Genomic DNA, 17,615 nt, shown 5'->3' with positions numbered 1-17,615 from the left:
AGATCTGTGAGGTATGCTAATGGTAGTTGAGTGGGAATTGCATTGAATCTGTACAGCAGTTTTGGGAGTATGGCCATTTTCACAGGGTTGGTAGGGAACAATAATTCTTGAAACAGCCTGTGGATTGATATGATTACTAATCTATCATTTAAAAAAGATTTAAAAAATTTGAAACCTGTGAACATTTTTCATCCTCTCCCATTCTGAAGTATTTTGAAGTAGTGATCTTATACACTCTAGTCCCAATGGTTTTAATCCTTTATCAACAGAGGTTTGTATGCAGAAATGAAATTTGGAAAGAACTACATATTTAGATTTTTAAACCAAATATCTATGCTCCTGTTTTTCAGAAAGTGAAGATATCCAGATAAAAGCATAAAGAGTGGGTGACAGGGGAAATGAGGATGTAAAAAAGCAGGAGTTTTGTTTATCATCATCATCATCATCATTATCATCATTATATTATTAATGTTATTGAGATAAAGTCTTGCTAAGCAGTCCAGGCTGGCCTTGAACTCACTATGGAGTCCAGGTTGGCCTTGAACTCCAGGCAATCCTTCTGCATCCAGCCTTCCAACTATAGGCATGTGCCACCAGACCCAACCTTAAAGTTTCAGCTTTTTGGTTTTTTTTGACAGAGGGTTTCACTATGCAGTTCAGGGTGGCCTTGAACCCACTCTGTATACCAGCTGACCTCAAACTTGCAGTGATCCTGCTGCCTCAGCCTCTTCAGTGCTGGGATTAGAGGCATGTGGAACCACACTGTTGTATATTATTAAAACTAAGCAGATATTAATTCAAACTTGATTGTTACAAAGCATTGATGTTAGTCATAATCCCTAGAGTATCCTATAAGAAAAAAAAGCAAAAAAACCCAAAAACCCAAAAAATAAGAGAAGGGAATTAAAATGGTACACTAGAAAATTTAATATAAAGAAAGTACTAGGCCAGGGAGATAACTCAGCTGCACAGCACCTGCCTTGCAAGCGCAAGGTCATGAGTTCAATTCCTGATGCCCCCCCCCCAAAAAAAAGTACTGACAGATGAATTAAAGGAACATATAGAAAACAAATAGCAACATGATAGAATTAAATCTTTTCTCATCAGTAATTACTTGAAATATAATGAATTAAATTGTCCAGGTAAAAGGCAGAGTGACAGAATGGATTTTAAAAAGTGATCACAGTATGAGGTTGGCTTTAGATCTAAAGTTACACAAATAGGTTGAAAGTAAAAGGATGGGAAGATATTTCATGTAAATAGTAACCAAAAGAAAGGTAGTGTAACTATTTTAGTGAGATAAAATAGACTTTAGATGAAGAATTATAAATTATAGAAGGCAAGGAATTATATATTGATAAGGAAATCATTCTGACAAGAAGATATAGCAGTTATAAATGTACATGTACTAAACAACAGAGCCTCCAAAATTTGGAACAAAAATTGGTAGAATTAAATGTAGAAATAGCTAGTTCTGCAGTAATATTTGGAGACTTCAGTGAACAGAATAGCTAGACAGAAGAGCTAGACTGAAGATTCGAAGGGAAGCTGAACATTTGAGCAACACTGTAAAACAACTAGATCTAGCCAGAAGTGGTGGCTCATGCCTGCAATTCCAGTTTCTCAGGAAGCTGAGAGAGGAGGATCACATTTGAGGCTAGCCTGGGCAACTTAGTGAGACCCTGTCTCAAAGTATAATTTAAGAAGGGTCTGGGAATGTAGCTTAGTGAAGCCCTGGGTTCAATCTCCAGTACAAAACAAAAAATTGTAAAACACACAGACCTAACAGATTCTTATAAAATACTCCACTCAAAAACAGTAGCATACACATTTTTCTCAGTTGCACATAGAACATTCTTTAAGATAGACCATCAAAAACAAGTCTCAATAATATAAAAAGATTAAAATAATTCCAAGAGTCTTTTCTGGTCATAGTGGAATAAAAAAAAAAAATCAAGAACAGATAGAAAACTGGAAAATTTACAAGTATGTGGAAATTAAAGAACATACTTAATTGGGATGTGGTGACACATGCCTGTAATCTCAGCACTTTGGGAGACTGAGACAGGAAGACTGCAAATTCAAGGTCAGCCTGGGCAATTTAGTGAGACCCTGTTTTGAAGAAAAAAAAGGTTGGAATGGGGGAGGCTCAGGATGTTGCTTAGTGGTAAGGGTGCTTGCCTAAGATATACAAGGGCTTAGGTTCAATTGAGTATCCAAACAACCCCACCCATATACTTTTCTCGGTTTCTCAAGTTGTTTTGTTCTGTTTTTGGGAATTAAACCCAGGGCCTTGTGCGTGATAGGTAAGCATGCCACATCCATGGCCCTTTGAAATTTTTAACATTGTTTTGAGACAGGATTTTGCCAAATTAACCCAGGTTGGACTTGAACTTGTTACTCTCTTGCTTCAGCCTCACAAGTAGTTGGGATTAATTAACCACCATACCCTGTGGAAAAGGGGGAGACCCTGTGTAGTCTACAACAACCATTGATTCAGAGGTGAAATGATAGGGGAAATGAGAAAATACCTGGACATAAATAAAAATGAAAGGTAACATACCAAAAGAAAAAACAAGGAAATTGGTAGCTATACATGTTTACAATAAAAAGATCCCAAATCAAAACCTGACTTTACTCTTTAAAAAACTAGAAAAAAGAAGAGGTACCTTAAAGCTCCAAGAGGGAAATAAATAATAAAGATGAGAGCCAAGATAAACAAATTAGAGAGGATCCGAAAAACCAAAAGTTAGTTCCTCAAAAATAAAAATGACAAAGCTTTAGCTGGCCAGACAAGAAAAAAGATGCAAATAATTAAAATCCAGAACTCAAACTGAGGACATTACTATAGACTTCACAGAAATAAAATGAATTAGAGGAGAATACTATGAACAATTTTATGCTAAGAGGTATATGACTTAAATACAATGAATGGTTTCCTAGAAAGATACAAACTATCAAAGCTGATTGGTATATTTTACCCTGTACTTCTTTTCCCAATATTTCATTTTGAAGTTTTATGTGTATGGAAATGTTGAATACCTTACACCTGCAATCACTGGTTGTTGCTGTATTGCCACATTTGTTTTTCTTTTGTGCTCAGTTACACCACACACACACACACACACACACACTCACACACACTCAGAAGAAAATTGACATCATCATAACATTTTATATTTAAATATTTCAGAATGTATGTATTTTGGAAGACTAAAGGTACTTTTCACATCACCATAGTGCCATTATCATACTTAATATGTTTAATAACATCTAATATTCTATTTTCAATTTTTCTCAGTTGTCCAAATTTATTTTGTATGTGTTTCTTTTTGATTTATTTGGCAAATAATAACTATATGTATATATGGAGTACAATATGTTTTGATATATGTATATATTGTAGAATGAATAAGTCAAGCTGATATACCTGTCGTCTCACCTACTTGGTGTTTCTTTGTGGGGACAGCATGTAATGTTTTTTATAGCAGATATTTTTGGTTTTCATTCAGTATCCCAGAAAAGATCATATATATATTTTTGTAGTTGTCATTTCTTGTTAATATTCTTTAATTTTCAAACAGTATTCTCTAGCTCACATTTAAAAATTTCAGCATCCAGGCCGGTTGTCCCTAGAATGTCCTAGCATCTGGATTTGTGTGATTATTTTCTTGTAATTAGATTCAAGTTAGATATTTTTGGCAAGTAATTGCTTAGATGATGTTTGTTCCCAGGCATCATATTAGGAAGTTCATAGAGTCAGTTTGTCCCATTCTTGGTGATGTCAACCAAGTTTGATCACCTGGCTAAGGTGGTAGGTAACCCATGGAGTGATACATTGAGTCTCTGCCTGTTTATCCTTTTACTTTTTTATTTGATGTTTCTTACCTGAATTAACAAATGTGTTGTCAGTCATCATCATTTTTTTGATGCTCAGTTTTCTCACATTGGACTTGTCTGAATTCCTTCATGTCCTCATAAAACTGTCCCTTCAGTGTTTGAACACTTCCTTGCTCTGCATCACACACAGTTCTAGGCTCAACTCATGTTTTTCCCCAACCCTGAGCACAGCTTGTTCTCCAAGAATCTCTGCTTCCTTTCTGTAAGAAATAGTATATTTAGGAATGAAGTTTCTTCATCTCGGAAGTCATACCTCCCAGGCTTTTTTCAGTGGACAGACTTAGGAAACCATGTATCTGTCCATTCATCATGAGTTCAAACTCATATTTTAGTGTTATTTTTAAAAGTAAATATTCTGATGCATTTGGAGTTTTGTTTACTTTGTAGAAGAAAATGAAAATGCCATTCTTTTTTAAAGATCTGTAAAAATATTTGAACAGTGGAAAATTTAGTGTATCTTGTGGTAAATAATCTGACTTTTCTTGATGAATCAGATCTCAGTGTTAGTTATTTAATGAGATTTTATCTTTGTTGTTAATGTAGTTTTAGGGCAGTGCCGTGATAATGTTGAACCCAAAAAGTTGCCAATCACTGAAGAAGAGCAGATTTACCCTTGGGACACATGTGCAGCTGTGCATGATGTGAGGCTTTCATTGCTACAGCGTTATTTTAAGGATGTGAGTACTCTTCTTATTGAACAGTATTTTTGACTGCAAAGTTGATGTGGTTATTTTCCTCCAGAGTTTTATTTTATTTAATTTTTTTTATTTTCACAGAATGTAATTCTGATGTAAAATCTGGAAATTTACTAGAAAAAAATGAATATGTTGATGATAATGAAATGGAAATTTGTTAATAAAAAATCACAATCAATGTGACATATTTGTTTTAAATGCCTGTTGTGAAGTATATACAATTCAGTTCAGTAGAAAAATAAACATTAATTCTAAAATCTTTTAGATATGGCATGTATATTTTAGGAAAATTTTTGCCTATTTAAAGATACACAGCAAAAGTTTATTATGATACGTTTAAAATATAAAGGAGGATTGGATTTGATTTGTGTCTTCTGTGACTTCTTGTGAACTTGGTATCTAGATTTTTTTTTCAGCTTTTTGTATCTAAAAGCTGTGTTACTCAGAAGTGTCTCAAGGCTTGAGAGTAAATTTTATTTAGTAGTAGCAGCATTGTTAACTTCAAAAAAATTTTTGGTAACAAATTTGAAGTTTCTTGAGTGGATTATCTAGTAGAGTTTCTTACCCACTATTGTGGTGTTTTTTGACTGTACTGTATCTTGAATTAAGAAAACAACACAAGAGCTTAACATACTTAAAATGTAGTAAACCATTACTTTTACTTATATGAGATGATTCTCTTTGAAAGATTTTTAAATAGAACTTCTTTCTTGTCTATAAATCTGCTGATTTAAATGGAAGAAACTACTAAGGTCGGTGGAGAGTGGAATTCTTAATAAACAGTAACTGAGGTGATAAGAGAGTAGAGTTTGTTTCATAATACATGGACTGAAGGAAAGGTTTGTGGTGACTTCTGGAGGAGCTTATGGTTCTAGTGAGGGAGATACTGTGTAGAATAAAGAGTTCTAGACCAGAAGAAATGGGGTTTGATTCTGATTCTGCTGTTTCTGAAGTGTGGGAACTTCGCCAAATCCCTTCAACACTTAAACCTGTTTCCTCATCTGTGCAGGATTTAGAACGGTCTTTCTTGGAGAACCCACAATATTAGAAGTTTCTTTAGATAACTGAGCATGTAAAGTGATGTTTTTATTTTCAAGGTACAGTAGTCTACTTGAAAGGACTCAGGTTAGGCCTTATAAGGCTATTTGGATTGTGTAGTAGATTGAAATGTAGACCATGCTTCCATATATTTTTGCAGACTTTTAAGAGGAAATTGAAGTTACTTTCTAAAAGCTGCATTTTCTTTACAAAGAAAATTATGATGTTATGCTAAATTCATCATTTGCATACATTTGCTGCCACTTTATTTAGATTTCATTTTTTGGTCATAATTCTGGTTTTAATTTTATCATTTTGAATCACTTTATTTTATTTTTTATTCTTTGGTACGGGGAATCGAACTCAGGACCTTGCACTTGTCAGGCAGGTGCTTGTGCCACTGAGCTATATCCCCGGCCCTTGAATCACTTTAAAGTAAACAGGTAAAGATGAAAGTTGAATCCAGACATACTGTTTTTGATTCAATCACAGTGTAATCCAGAGCTGAGAGTATAATAATTGTGAGAGAAGGGGAGATGTCATGTAGGAAAAAAAATTACATATTTCTTCCTTCCAACCCAGGGTAGTCATTCATTCCTAGGAAAAAAAAGAGATTGTTTTGTTTTAAATAAAAAGGCTCTTAAAAATTAATAAATAAATAAAAAGGCTGAGGGGCTGGCGATTTAGCTCAGTGGTACAGCGCCTGCCTGGCAAGCGCAAGGTTGTGAGTTCGATTTCCAGTACCGAAAAAAAAGAAAAAAAAAAGGCTGAAATCTGAACTGGACAAGATTGTGTTGTGTTTCTGTTAGTGATTATAAGATTTTTATTCCTATATCATTACCTCATTCACTTTCATAATATTTTATATACGTGTGGCATAGTCTCTAGACTGTATGCTTTTGGAAGTCTAGGACTGTTTCCTATGTTGGTTTTATAGCTCCCTTACAGTGTGGTCTCTGTGTTACAGATGCTTTCTGGATTTTTTTTTAAACTGAATTACTGTAGGCATAGAATACCAGAGTTTTATAGCTTGAACAAGCTGTATAGAGCAAGAGAATAGCTATTAATGGAGACTAATGCTGTTAGAGACTTACACTGTAGATTTTGCTCTATTTGGATCAAATGCATGCACTTTACAGAGTTGACATGTAAAATTTTAGTTGTGTAAGACAGTATATTCACTGTAGAAACTGGAATTTTGGGGTGATGAGACGCTGTAGAGGGAATGAACCTGAGGTCTGGAGTCAGACTTGGATACTGCCACTTACAACTTCTTGATTTTGGTGAAAATTTCATTTTCTTCTGAAAATAGGTAGCACCACCTACTATATAAGATTTTAGTAAATATTGAAGGTGTCAAGATTCAGTATTTGCAGACATGTAGTTGAAGGCTGTCTAAAATATTAGCCTCTTATTGGTGGCTTTTCTGCATTTTTAACTCCAGCAAATTCAAAGGAGATAGGTAACAGTTGTGTAGAAGGTACTAGTATTTTCAATTTTAAAAGCTAACCACTTTTGTTGAAAATAAAGATTCTTTACCTTTTTATAGTATAGTGCCAGAGAGCAGCTTGCTTATTAACTGGCTACCAACCGTTCTAAAATGATCTAACACCAAAACCTGCTTCTATTTTAAGCAGCTCCAAAACATAAAGCAGAGATGAGCAGGCCACCTGTTGTTTTTTTTATTTGTGATATTAGAAGGTTGCTCATCTGCTGTGAATATTTGATTTATGCTGCGGCATATCTTTAAGTTGACTGAGAAGGCATTTTGAGTTAGGTAATATTTTCAACTTTTAGATATTCATGAAGTCTTGATTTAATATTGGAGTTTTGTTCACAATCATTTAAAGATCATTTGGTCATCTGACATTATAATGTATAAATTTCCAATATAGAAACAGAGTTGAAAGGTTCACTCAGTTTTTAAGCATGTAGGAAGCATGGTTATTTGATTGCTCTCAAATCTTTAATCATACGCTGTCGCTTATGTTAGACCTTGTGCTTTTTACTCGTTTGGGGCTTGCCCATCTATTAGTTACAGACTCTAGAGGGTAAATTCACATTTATGCCCAAATGCCAGACAACGTGACAGACAACATGTGACAAAAATTCAAAGAAAGAACTTAAAAGGTTGTCGGCTTTTTTATAGGTTGAGAGGGATTCTGGAAACTCATATTGTGGTTTGAAGGGATGGGTGTAGAATGACTCTTTGCTTTCTGATGTGATGACTAAACTGTGATATATTTAAAGCAAGAGAAAGAAAGATTCATGGAGAAGATGACAAGTTAAGTTTTTGACATTGGTTTTATGTTGTCTGAGGAACATAAAATTGGAGACTCCTGGTGGCAGCTGAGTAGGCAAGATGTCTAGGCCTTTCAGTAAAGCAGTAGACATCAGCAGTACAATTATCCCAGCTATCTTGGTATTCTTTTATTCTCTTTAAAACAAACATCTGATAACAATGTGTAATATAACAACCACTGTTAATTCCTATTATTTTGTTTTGAAACACTGTATCATTTTTATTGGTTTTGTGTTTTGTTTTTGTCTATGTTGTTATTTTGTTATTTTTAAAAATTCTCTTTAAAATAAAAAAAAACATCTGACAAGTTAGGATTTGCAAAAAAGAAAGCTATCTAGGCTTATAGGATAGTTGAAATTACTAATTAAATTCTTTAGGAGAATAGTTTTAATGAGAAAAGAGTAGTAAAGAGATTAGAACCCAAGGAATATAAATATTGAAGGGGCAAGTGAAGACAGAAGAGTCTTGGAAGGAGGCCAAGAGAAAGAGGAATGCAGGCAAGAGAGGGTAACATTATGGAGGCCAGAGGGAAGTAGGCACGTTAGAAAGGGAATTGTTAGCATCAGATGTCAGAGAGGTGAAGTATCCCACAGAACATATAAAATATACTTTATGGGGTGCAGAAAGGCTATTAATAATTATTCTCTTTTATTATGAGCATAGGTATTTGGGAACTAAAACTTCACAGTGTTCTAATTGTAAAGATACAGGCTTAAGTCTGTCTAAGGTGTAATTTCTGTCCCAATACAACGGATGCCACATTAGTATAACAATATGAAACATGCAGGGTTAATGACTATATAGTTAAATATGTTTATATTTCAAATTAATTGTATTTTGTCTTTTTTTTTTTTTTAAGAGTTCTTGTCTTTTGGCAGTATCAATTGGCTGGGAAGGAGGTGTTTATGTACAAACCTGTGGCCACACCTTACATATAGATTGTCATAAATCTTACATGGAATCATTACGGGTAAGTTGAGTGGAAAAATTTTAAAGGTGTGTTTTTCCAGACGTTAAACTTTTTATACCATATACATGTCAGTTCCACTTCTCTACCTCAAAAGATTTTCATTTTATATCTCATTTGAACAACTGACTTCCATGGCTGTAACTTAGACTTTTTTACTCTAGCTCTGAGAGAGCTAGAGCTTTGGTATCCTACTGTATTATCATAGGATAAAGCTCAAATACTGAGCTTTGGTATCCTACTGTATTACCTTATTATATGATGATTCTTTAATTCTATATTAGTATTTTTTAACCCCTTTCCATTTTTCCTAGTGTATTAGTTCCTTCCAAGCCTTACTCTCTTGTATTGTGCCTGTTCTCCTTTTATACCATTTAATGTGTTTCCTTCTCCAGACAGCTGGCCTACTAGAAAAATTACTTAGTTTTATTTCAGTGAATTATTATCAAAGATTTATGATTTCCTATAATCGTGACTTATACTAGGGTCATGCACTATAAGTATACGTATAAATTTCTTTTACTTTTTATGAGTTCCTTCTATTGTTCTTTTCAGCAGCTATTCCAAACCTTTGTCTCCACCATCCAAAACTCTTTCCCTGTACTCCAAGATCCCTTTTGTCAGATTTTGTCTTCTCTTAAGACACTAGGAAGTGTTTCTTTGTCACACACTCTCTAGCTTACTACCTTGTTTTCTAAAATTCCCTAATAAGTGGCCGTGTGTGCCAGTTCATCCTTTCTTTTCTACTTGTAGAAGATTCTGTTCATAACTTCTTCTGTTCATAAAAAACTTTTCTGTTTGTTCTTTAGGATTTCTTTCACGTCAGCATTTCAGTGGTTTTAATCTTTTTCCTCTATATCTTTTTGGCCCTATTTTCTATCCCTTCTTCTCAACTTATAAAGATGATCTAGTCTATCTTATTCGGAATCCTTCTCTTGATCTTGCATTCCCCTGTGACTGAAGTCTTCTCTTTCTCTTGGGCTGAACTTCATAAAAACATGTATTGTAAAAGCAGGTCCATTGTATTCCTAGATTCATAACTTGGAAACATTTATCTTTTTTTCCTTTCTAATCCTTACCTCTCATATTGAGTCTCTAACAAAAGATCTATTGGTTTTAACTTCTGAATCTCACTTGACTATATTCTTTCTTTATTATTCCCACTGCTACTTTCATGTGTATGCCTTTATTTCTCACCTTAGCTATTTTAATTATTTTCTTGCTGAATTCCTTACTGCAAGTCTAATTTGTTCACTACATCAATCTTCCTAAAATGTAAATCTGATGACATACATGATTGGCTTAAAAATTCTTTGCTTACTTGTTTCTAATAGGATAAATTTCACTCTTCTCTCAGTAGCATTCAGGTGCTGTATGATCTAGGTTTGCTTGTTGCTTTAACTTTTATCAGCTCAGCATTACTTAGCTAATTAGTAGTTTCTCAAGTGTGTTATGCGTTCTTATTCCCCTAGGTTCAATTATTCTTCAAGTATTGGTTCATTGTCCATGGAGTTCTTGATAACTATGATAGTCATTGGGAATATAACAATGAATAAGACATAGATTTTTTTCCTCCAAGAGTTTATTCTGTATTTTATGGGTAAACAATTGCATTATACATGCTAAATGTTATGAGGGTCTTACTGGGAACGTCTAATAGGTGCCAGGATATTTGATGAAGTAACATATTTGAGTGATGAGAGATGGGCCTGGAAAAGTGTTTGGGGCCAGGTTGTAAATAGCCTGTGATCTGCATAAAGAATTTGACTTTGTATAGATATTTTAGAGAAATCCATTAAAAGCTAAGTAGACATTTAAAGTGTGCATTGTGACAGTTATGTAGAGAAGGGTTCCAGGGGACTGAGAAAGAATATGGCAATATCATTTAGTAAGTAAGAGATGATGGTGGCTTGGACTTGATTATGACTGTGGAGATGGAGAGGAAGCTATAGATCTCAAATATATTTAGGAGAATAGTCTTCTGGGTGGGTGAGAGATTTTATATAGAGCATGAAGGGAGGGAAGGAGTCAACATGAGAGTTGATGCTGATCACTGACTGATTTTTACTTGGGATACCAGTCTCACGTTAGATGTTAGATATTTTAGATTATACTGTATTGTGGTTGGGAGACTAGTTAGAAAGCTTAGAAAAGGGAGTAGAAAGAATAAAGTGGGCAGAAGAAGTGATGGGATTTATTAATTGTGTATGGTGTGGTAGGAGAAAGCAAGAAGCTAAAGGACTGCTATGACTGTCACTCTCCGAGATAGGAGGTGTACCCTTATGTTCTTACACCAGATGGGGTGGAGGTGGGGATACGAGACTTGACCAGCGAGGAAGTGGTTTAGATAGACCACTTTGGAATTGGTGAGAGAGATGTTCCCAGAATGTTGGAGAAAGACTGCTGAAACAATATTTAAGGCTCAGTTGAAGTCAGAAATAGTTTATAGCAAGAAGGTATTTCATTTTTCTCTGAGAGCGCTTAGTTCGAGTGCAGAATTGGAGAAAATATAATTTAATTTTTATAAAGATTTTAGTAGGTATGAATGATAGGAGGATATATGGAAAGGAGTGGGAAATATTGTCAAGAGTATTTGAAGTGGTAGATCATAGTGTGTAGGAAGGATAGGATAATCCTGATAAAGTAGGAGAAAAAGAAGGGAATAAGGGTAGGAGTTGGCAATCAGGGTGTAAGATGTTTAAATTTAATATTTTACATGTGGATGATTTGGGGTTATTGCAGGACTAGTTGTAGTCATGGTTACACGGTAAAGTACTGTGGAGATCAAAGCAGGTAGGGTCAAGGAGTTAAGGGCCTAGGGTGTAAGTTTGGTTGTACTTATATACTATGGAATTGTGGGGGAGGATGACAGGACTTGGAGTGGTGAGGAATATTGATCTAGATACCAAAATCTTGAATGATGAGTTTGGTGACAATGAAATGGAAGGAAAAGGGCAGTGTTACTAAATAAGCCACAGACAAGAGAAAGGAGGAATAATATTCTGAAGCCAGCGCTGGAGATGAGCATACTGAGGTGTAGGCATATAGTGAGAGATGAGAGGGCTTCTGGTTTCAATACAGCAAGCAACAGGTCTCAGCATTCTTTGGATTTAAGGCTATCTGTGAATGTATTGCAGAATGTCATTCTATGACCAGGACCCTTGCTTCCCCCTACTCCATGTACCTTAAAAATGTAACTCACAACTCTCTTTTCTGGGTTGCCATCTCTGTTGCATTTATCATGCTATATTTTATTTGTTTAATTTTCCTTTAAAATTTTTGAATACCTTAAGAGAAAATGTATCTTTAGCCCTTTATGTTGTTACTCAGCACGTTTGATACATAGCAGAAGCTAAATGTTCATAGAATTGGATGTAAGAAGATACATTGTAATGTATATCTTATAAGTTAATGACAAAAAGTAAAAAACAAAAGAATTCAGTTCTTTTAGTTAATGTACTTGAGATGCAAGATACAATGAAACAAGCATTGAGTTGTTGTTACTTGTGTTAAGTAGTTAGCTCCTTAGATGACACATCACACTTTTTTTAAAGGCTTAATCTACTTTTAAAAGCTATCTAGCCTACATCAAAGAACATGAACACTGGGATAATCTTCCCAGTTTTCTCTGATAGATTTATCAAAACATGGGTGTGAGGGAAGTGAAAAGTGATCCATTTTAATGTGGATTGTGTTTTTTAAAACATCTTAAATCCACATCTCAGATTGATGGCATCATTATTTGAGTGGGTCATCCTGAGACCAGACAGAGATACTTAAGCTGTTCTCTGGAGAGGGCACATATTACAGAGTTGCTATCCTTTTTTTAAATTTTTTATTTTTTATTTTTATTTTTTGGTTTTTCTCCGGTACTGGGAACCGAACTCACGACCTTGCGTTGCCAGGCAGGCGCTTTGCCGCTGAGCTAAATCCCCAGCAACTCTGAGGGGCTGGGGATTTAGTAGTTAAATGAGAGACTTTGTTGCTTTATGATATATTTTAGAAATGTCTTTGTATGGTTTATTAATTTCTTATGAAACATAAAAATTAATTTTTGTTTTCTGTAAATATGTGCATTATATATCTATATGTTTATTTCATCTTTTAGAATGACCAGGTTCTTCAGGGCTTCTCGGTGGACAAAGGAGAATTCACCTGTCCTCTCTGTCGGCAGTTTGCTAACAGTGTTCTTCCTTGTTATCCTGGGAGCAATGTGGAAAATAACCTTTGGCAACGTCCTAATAACAAAAGCATAAAAGATCTCATAAAGGAGGTGGAGGAGCTTCAGGGACGGCCGGGAGCTTTCCCAGTAAGCATCAGTGTAAGGCAGAAATATCCTAGCTAACTAACTCATCTCTGCTTTCAGCTTTTCATTTTCTTTCAGTATCTAAATTCTCTGGACCTACATTGAGTAGAAATTGCTTTTAAAGGTTTCTTCTGATTTTGAATATTTAAAACAATGAAAATAATAGAAGAATCTATTATCAAAGACTGTATGTTTTAGTTGCTAGGACAAAATACCTGGCACCTGAAGCTTAAAGGCTCATGTTTTAGAAGTTTCTGTCTGTGTGGCCAGCCAGGGTTGCGTGGTAGAGGGGCACGGCGGAGGAGAGCTGCTGAGATCATGGCAGATGGGAAGCAGAGAGACTGAAAGGAGGAGCTGGGGAAGGAGATAAACCCTTTTAGGTCTTGGTCCCAGTGACCAGGTCTTCTAACCAGAGCTCACCTCTTCATAGCAAGTCAGCTATATGTCCTGTAATCCAAACACCTTCCAGAAACCACCTATGAGCACATGAGTTCTTGGGGGACATCGAGATATGAACTGTAACACTGTACTTTTCCTTAGTGTAAATCATTGTAGTTTTAGTACACATCTGGCAAACCATGAAATCCTGTAAGTTTAGATATTGTTAGGCTCTTGCAAGATAAAATATTTAAGAGCAAAGCCAAACAAACTGTATATATAGACAAGTAGCTTAGTGATGGGGAAACATTCTGAAAATGGTGTCAGTAGGTGATGTCATCACTGTGTGAACATCATAGAATGTGCTTCCACAAACTAAGATAGTCACTAAGTGCTAAAATCTTAAGGGACCACCATGGTATATGTGATAATGCAGTGTATGAGTATAAATTGCAGGGTAAAGCACAATGTCGTCATTTAAAAAATATCCCAATTAGGTGCTTTAAAATTATGGTGCTAGATTTACACATACACATAATTGTGTATTCGCTGTATGTGTATTAGAGAAAAAATTTTGTGTGACCATACACCATAAGTCATTCTACTTTACCAGGAGTTTGGTGTTAGTGGATCTCTCTTTTATCTCACCTAGTAGGATTCATTCGGGTCTCTCTTTCATTAGATTTATGATAGGTCTCTAAGGGAAGTGACAGTAGTGCCTCCTTTATGAAGTAAATTTTTAAAAACCATGAATATTTGACTTTTGAAACAGAAATTCATACATTAAACCTACTCAAAAGATTCACTTCTGGCAATTTGCATTCCCAAGTAAAGACTAATTTAGATTCTATGATTTTGTTTTCTTTTTTGTAAATGCTAATTTTTATGTGGTTAAAATGTATTACATACACATACCAACTCCACACAAAGAATGTAGACGTTTTGTACTGCTGTGCTCTTTTTGGCAGCATGTATACTAAAACTGTATACTGCAAACATATATTAATAAAACTATAAACATTTTTAAAAATTCACTTTCAGATAAAAATACATTTAATGTAAGGGACATTGATATTATTCCTTAAAAAAGGATTTAAATGAAAGTTTTTTATAAAAATGAAAACTTTGTTATGAAATACTATTTTAATGGCATCTGCTGGCTTAGACTATAGTGTGTGGTTAATTTATAGTTGGATTTTAGTACTGTCAGTCATAATGCAGAATTAGAATAAAAGATTATAAGAAAAGTATTTTTCATTGGTTTATCTTTGTGCACTAAATGTACTTACAGTGGATAGTTAAACTGACATTTATTTTGACTTTAATTTCTTAGTATATTCACCTGGTAAACATTTTATTTTAGGCTGTTATTAAAGAAAATGAATATAAACTTTATGTTTGCATTTTTTTATAGTCAGAAACCAACTTAAGTAAGGAAATGGAATCTGTAATGAAAGATATAAAAAATACAACTCAGAAGAAATATAGAGACTATAGCAAGACTCCAGGCTCACCAGACAATGATTTTCTTTTTATGTACTCTGTTGCTAGGTAGGTATATGAAGTATGTACTTTTGTATGTACTTATTACTAATTGTTGAGTTTACTGTACAGCAAATCTCTTTTATTACCATTTATTTAAAGAAAGGATCTATATTTTTAATATTGGTTGAAATTATGGTCAGCTTTAGAATCTCTTAGGAGGACTGTAAACTTGTACTTTTCCTGTATTTCCTGAAGAATTTTTAAATTTTAATGGAATACTTAGGGAAGTGTTGTTTAGCATTATAGAACATTTGGGGAAAAGTATATTATTAATATTTTAGGATAGATATGTACTTTACAGAATAGGAGTGTTATATATGAAGTTCTGTCAAAAAGTAATAGAACTGAGAACTAAAACATTTATGTAATGTGTTAAACAATTTTTAATTTATGGAAAAATAAGAACAGTAAGAAGTAGAACTTACATTCTTTGCTTTAACCTAGTGAGAGATCTAGTAATATCCTGGAAGAAGACAGGTAGCCTAGGAAACCATTTAAGAAAGAGATAGAAAAAGATCATGTATGTTCTAAATCTGTATTTGAAGTGAGAAGGGGATCAAGGAAACAGTTATTATGGGTTTCTCATCTCTCAAATTGGGAAAGATTAGTCTGGGTAGGTATTCAACATGTAGAATAGATTTACATAGGAATTTTAGAGAATTTAATTGAGTGAAGATAGAATCATAAAAGAAGTAAGTAGGGGAGAGGCAGACAGCTTGTAGAGAGTTGTAGGCCCCTGGGCATCTTTGGAAGCAAACTTCATATTTTGTCCAAATAGCATTGTAATAGGTAAGAGGGAGCGAGCCAGTGTATGTTGAGATAGTATATTTTGCAGCTAGGTAGTGGTGGAGTAGAACTAAAACTCAGATCTTTTGAGTCAAGGTTAAGTGTTTTTTTCAGTTACTGTTTTTTTTCCCCTTCTCTGTGTGCAGCTTTTATAGGTCATATTATGTGCGTAGAACATTCTCTGTCCCGCTCTGTGGAGCAGAGAATAACAAAAGAGTAAATAGAACCCAGGGAAAAGGGAACCCAGTTTAGAAAACTTGCAGCAAGCAAGTTAGAACTCAAGATAAGGAGTATTAGTCTTTCAAATGAGTATGCAATGCCAGACAAGGTGTGATATAAGAGGATCTAATGGATCAGAAAGTAATTTACTAATCTGCATATTCCTAGACTTTTGTTTCTCCAGAATGTTTTGGGGGAGGGTAGAACAGTTCCTGTTTTGTTTCTGGAGAGTTACCAGTTATTACATACTTGTAACAAGATATATTATATGGTACTTATATAAAAATTAAACTGAATTTAACTTCACTAAAATTCCAGGATTATACAAAGCTTTTGTACAGTATTGTAATTATAACATCATAGAAGATCGGGTTGAACGTAGACCAACTCAGTTACGCTTCACACGTCCATATATATTATATACACACATTGGTGTTGTTCATGGATGTATGCCTTTGAATTATGAGGATTAACCTTTTTAAGAAAATTCTGATTGAATAAAAATTGTCTATACTTGGAATTTTCCTATAGTATGATAATTTTATTTAACTATACCTTAGTTTGAAATTTTAGATCCTTGTTTCTTGCCTGAACTGTACAAAGCTTGTGATGATCGTATGAGACTTATTAGATCATCATATTTTGGTTTTTCTACTTTATAGAGAAGCAGGGATAGATGGAATATGCTTTTTACTAAGAGTATAGATTAGAGAAACAGGAACTGTATATAACTCCTATGCTTCTCTGATTGCTAATGATAAATTCTAAAGCAGCAAGACAGTGATTCTGAAACAATCCTGATTATCCGCCAGTTGGAATTATCTAGGTCATTGCAAAGTTCTCACAGTGAGGTTGCAGTGAACTCTCAAGTTTTACTTGGTCATTACCACAGATTGATTAAAAAATGAACATAACATGAAGATAAAGCAAAAAATGTACATGGGATCCTATTTATATATAATTGTTTTGAGAGAAGATATAAAATCTAATTATTTTATGTATGACATTTAATTATTTCATAAATACTTATGACTACAGAAAAATTTATTCCTAAAAAATGGGCACTAAAATTTTAGCAGTATTTCAGTACTTAAGTAAAATATTTAATAACAGACTTACTTTGAATTATTTAGTTTTTGAAGTAAGTGTAGTAATTCCTAAATGTATAATCCATCAAAATTTGCAGTTATTTGTAGTTGGCTTTTGTAATTTGAATGGAATAAAATTTTAGTTTCACAGAGCTAATTTTCTCCCCATAGAAAAAGTAAATTTGTTTGTTCTTCAGGGAGCTTGAAGTTTTGAGGTTTGGAAACAGAATATTTCTGGTGGCTAACCAGCTTGGAACCCTGTTTCTTTAGTAAATCTTTGAGATCATTTTTTTAGAAGGGCAATACATATCTGTTTGCATGGAGAAGCTTTGGAAGATTTTTTGAGGGCAACAGAGAAGAAATTGCTGGAATGTCTTTTAAAAATTAAATT

At 34.2% G+C, this 17,615-nt stretch overlaps 1 protein-coding gene across 1 annotated transcript in view; it reads left to right on the top strand.

The window, feature by feature from the left end:
* The window catches only part of Ubr3 (ubiquitin protein ligase E3 component n-recognin 3 (putative)), a 190,361-nt gene that overhangs the window by 110,370 nt on the left and 62,376 nt on the right, over positions 1-17,615 (top strand). Inside the window, exons 27-30 of the mRNA XM_013518691.1 lie at positions 4,444-4,577; positions 8,795-8,905; positions 13,011-13,211; positions 15,001-15,137. Of these exons, the coding sequence (XP_013374145.1) occupies positions 4,444-4,577; positions 8,795-8,905; positions 13,011-13,211; positions 15,001-15,137 (583 nt within the window). The remainder of the gene's footprint in view (positions 1-4,443; positions 4,578-8,794; positions 8,906-13,010; positions 13,212-15,000; positions 15,138-17,615) is intronic.

This window comes from Chinchilla lanigera, unplaced genomic scaffold (assembly GCF_000276665.1).
Source record: "Chinchilla lanigera isolate Chin_1 unplaced genomic scaffold, ChiLan1.0 scaffold00048, whole genome shotgun sequence".
Classification (NCBI taxonomy): Eukaryota; Metazoa; Chordata; class Mammalia; order Rodentia; family Chinchillidae; genus Chinchilla; species Chinchilla lanigera.
This window is presented reverse-complemented; position numbering and strand designations above follow the sequence as displayed.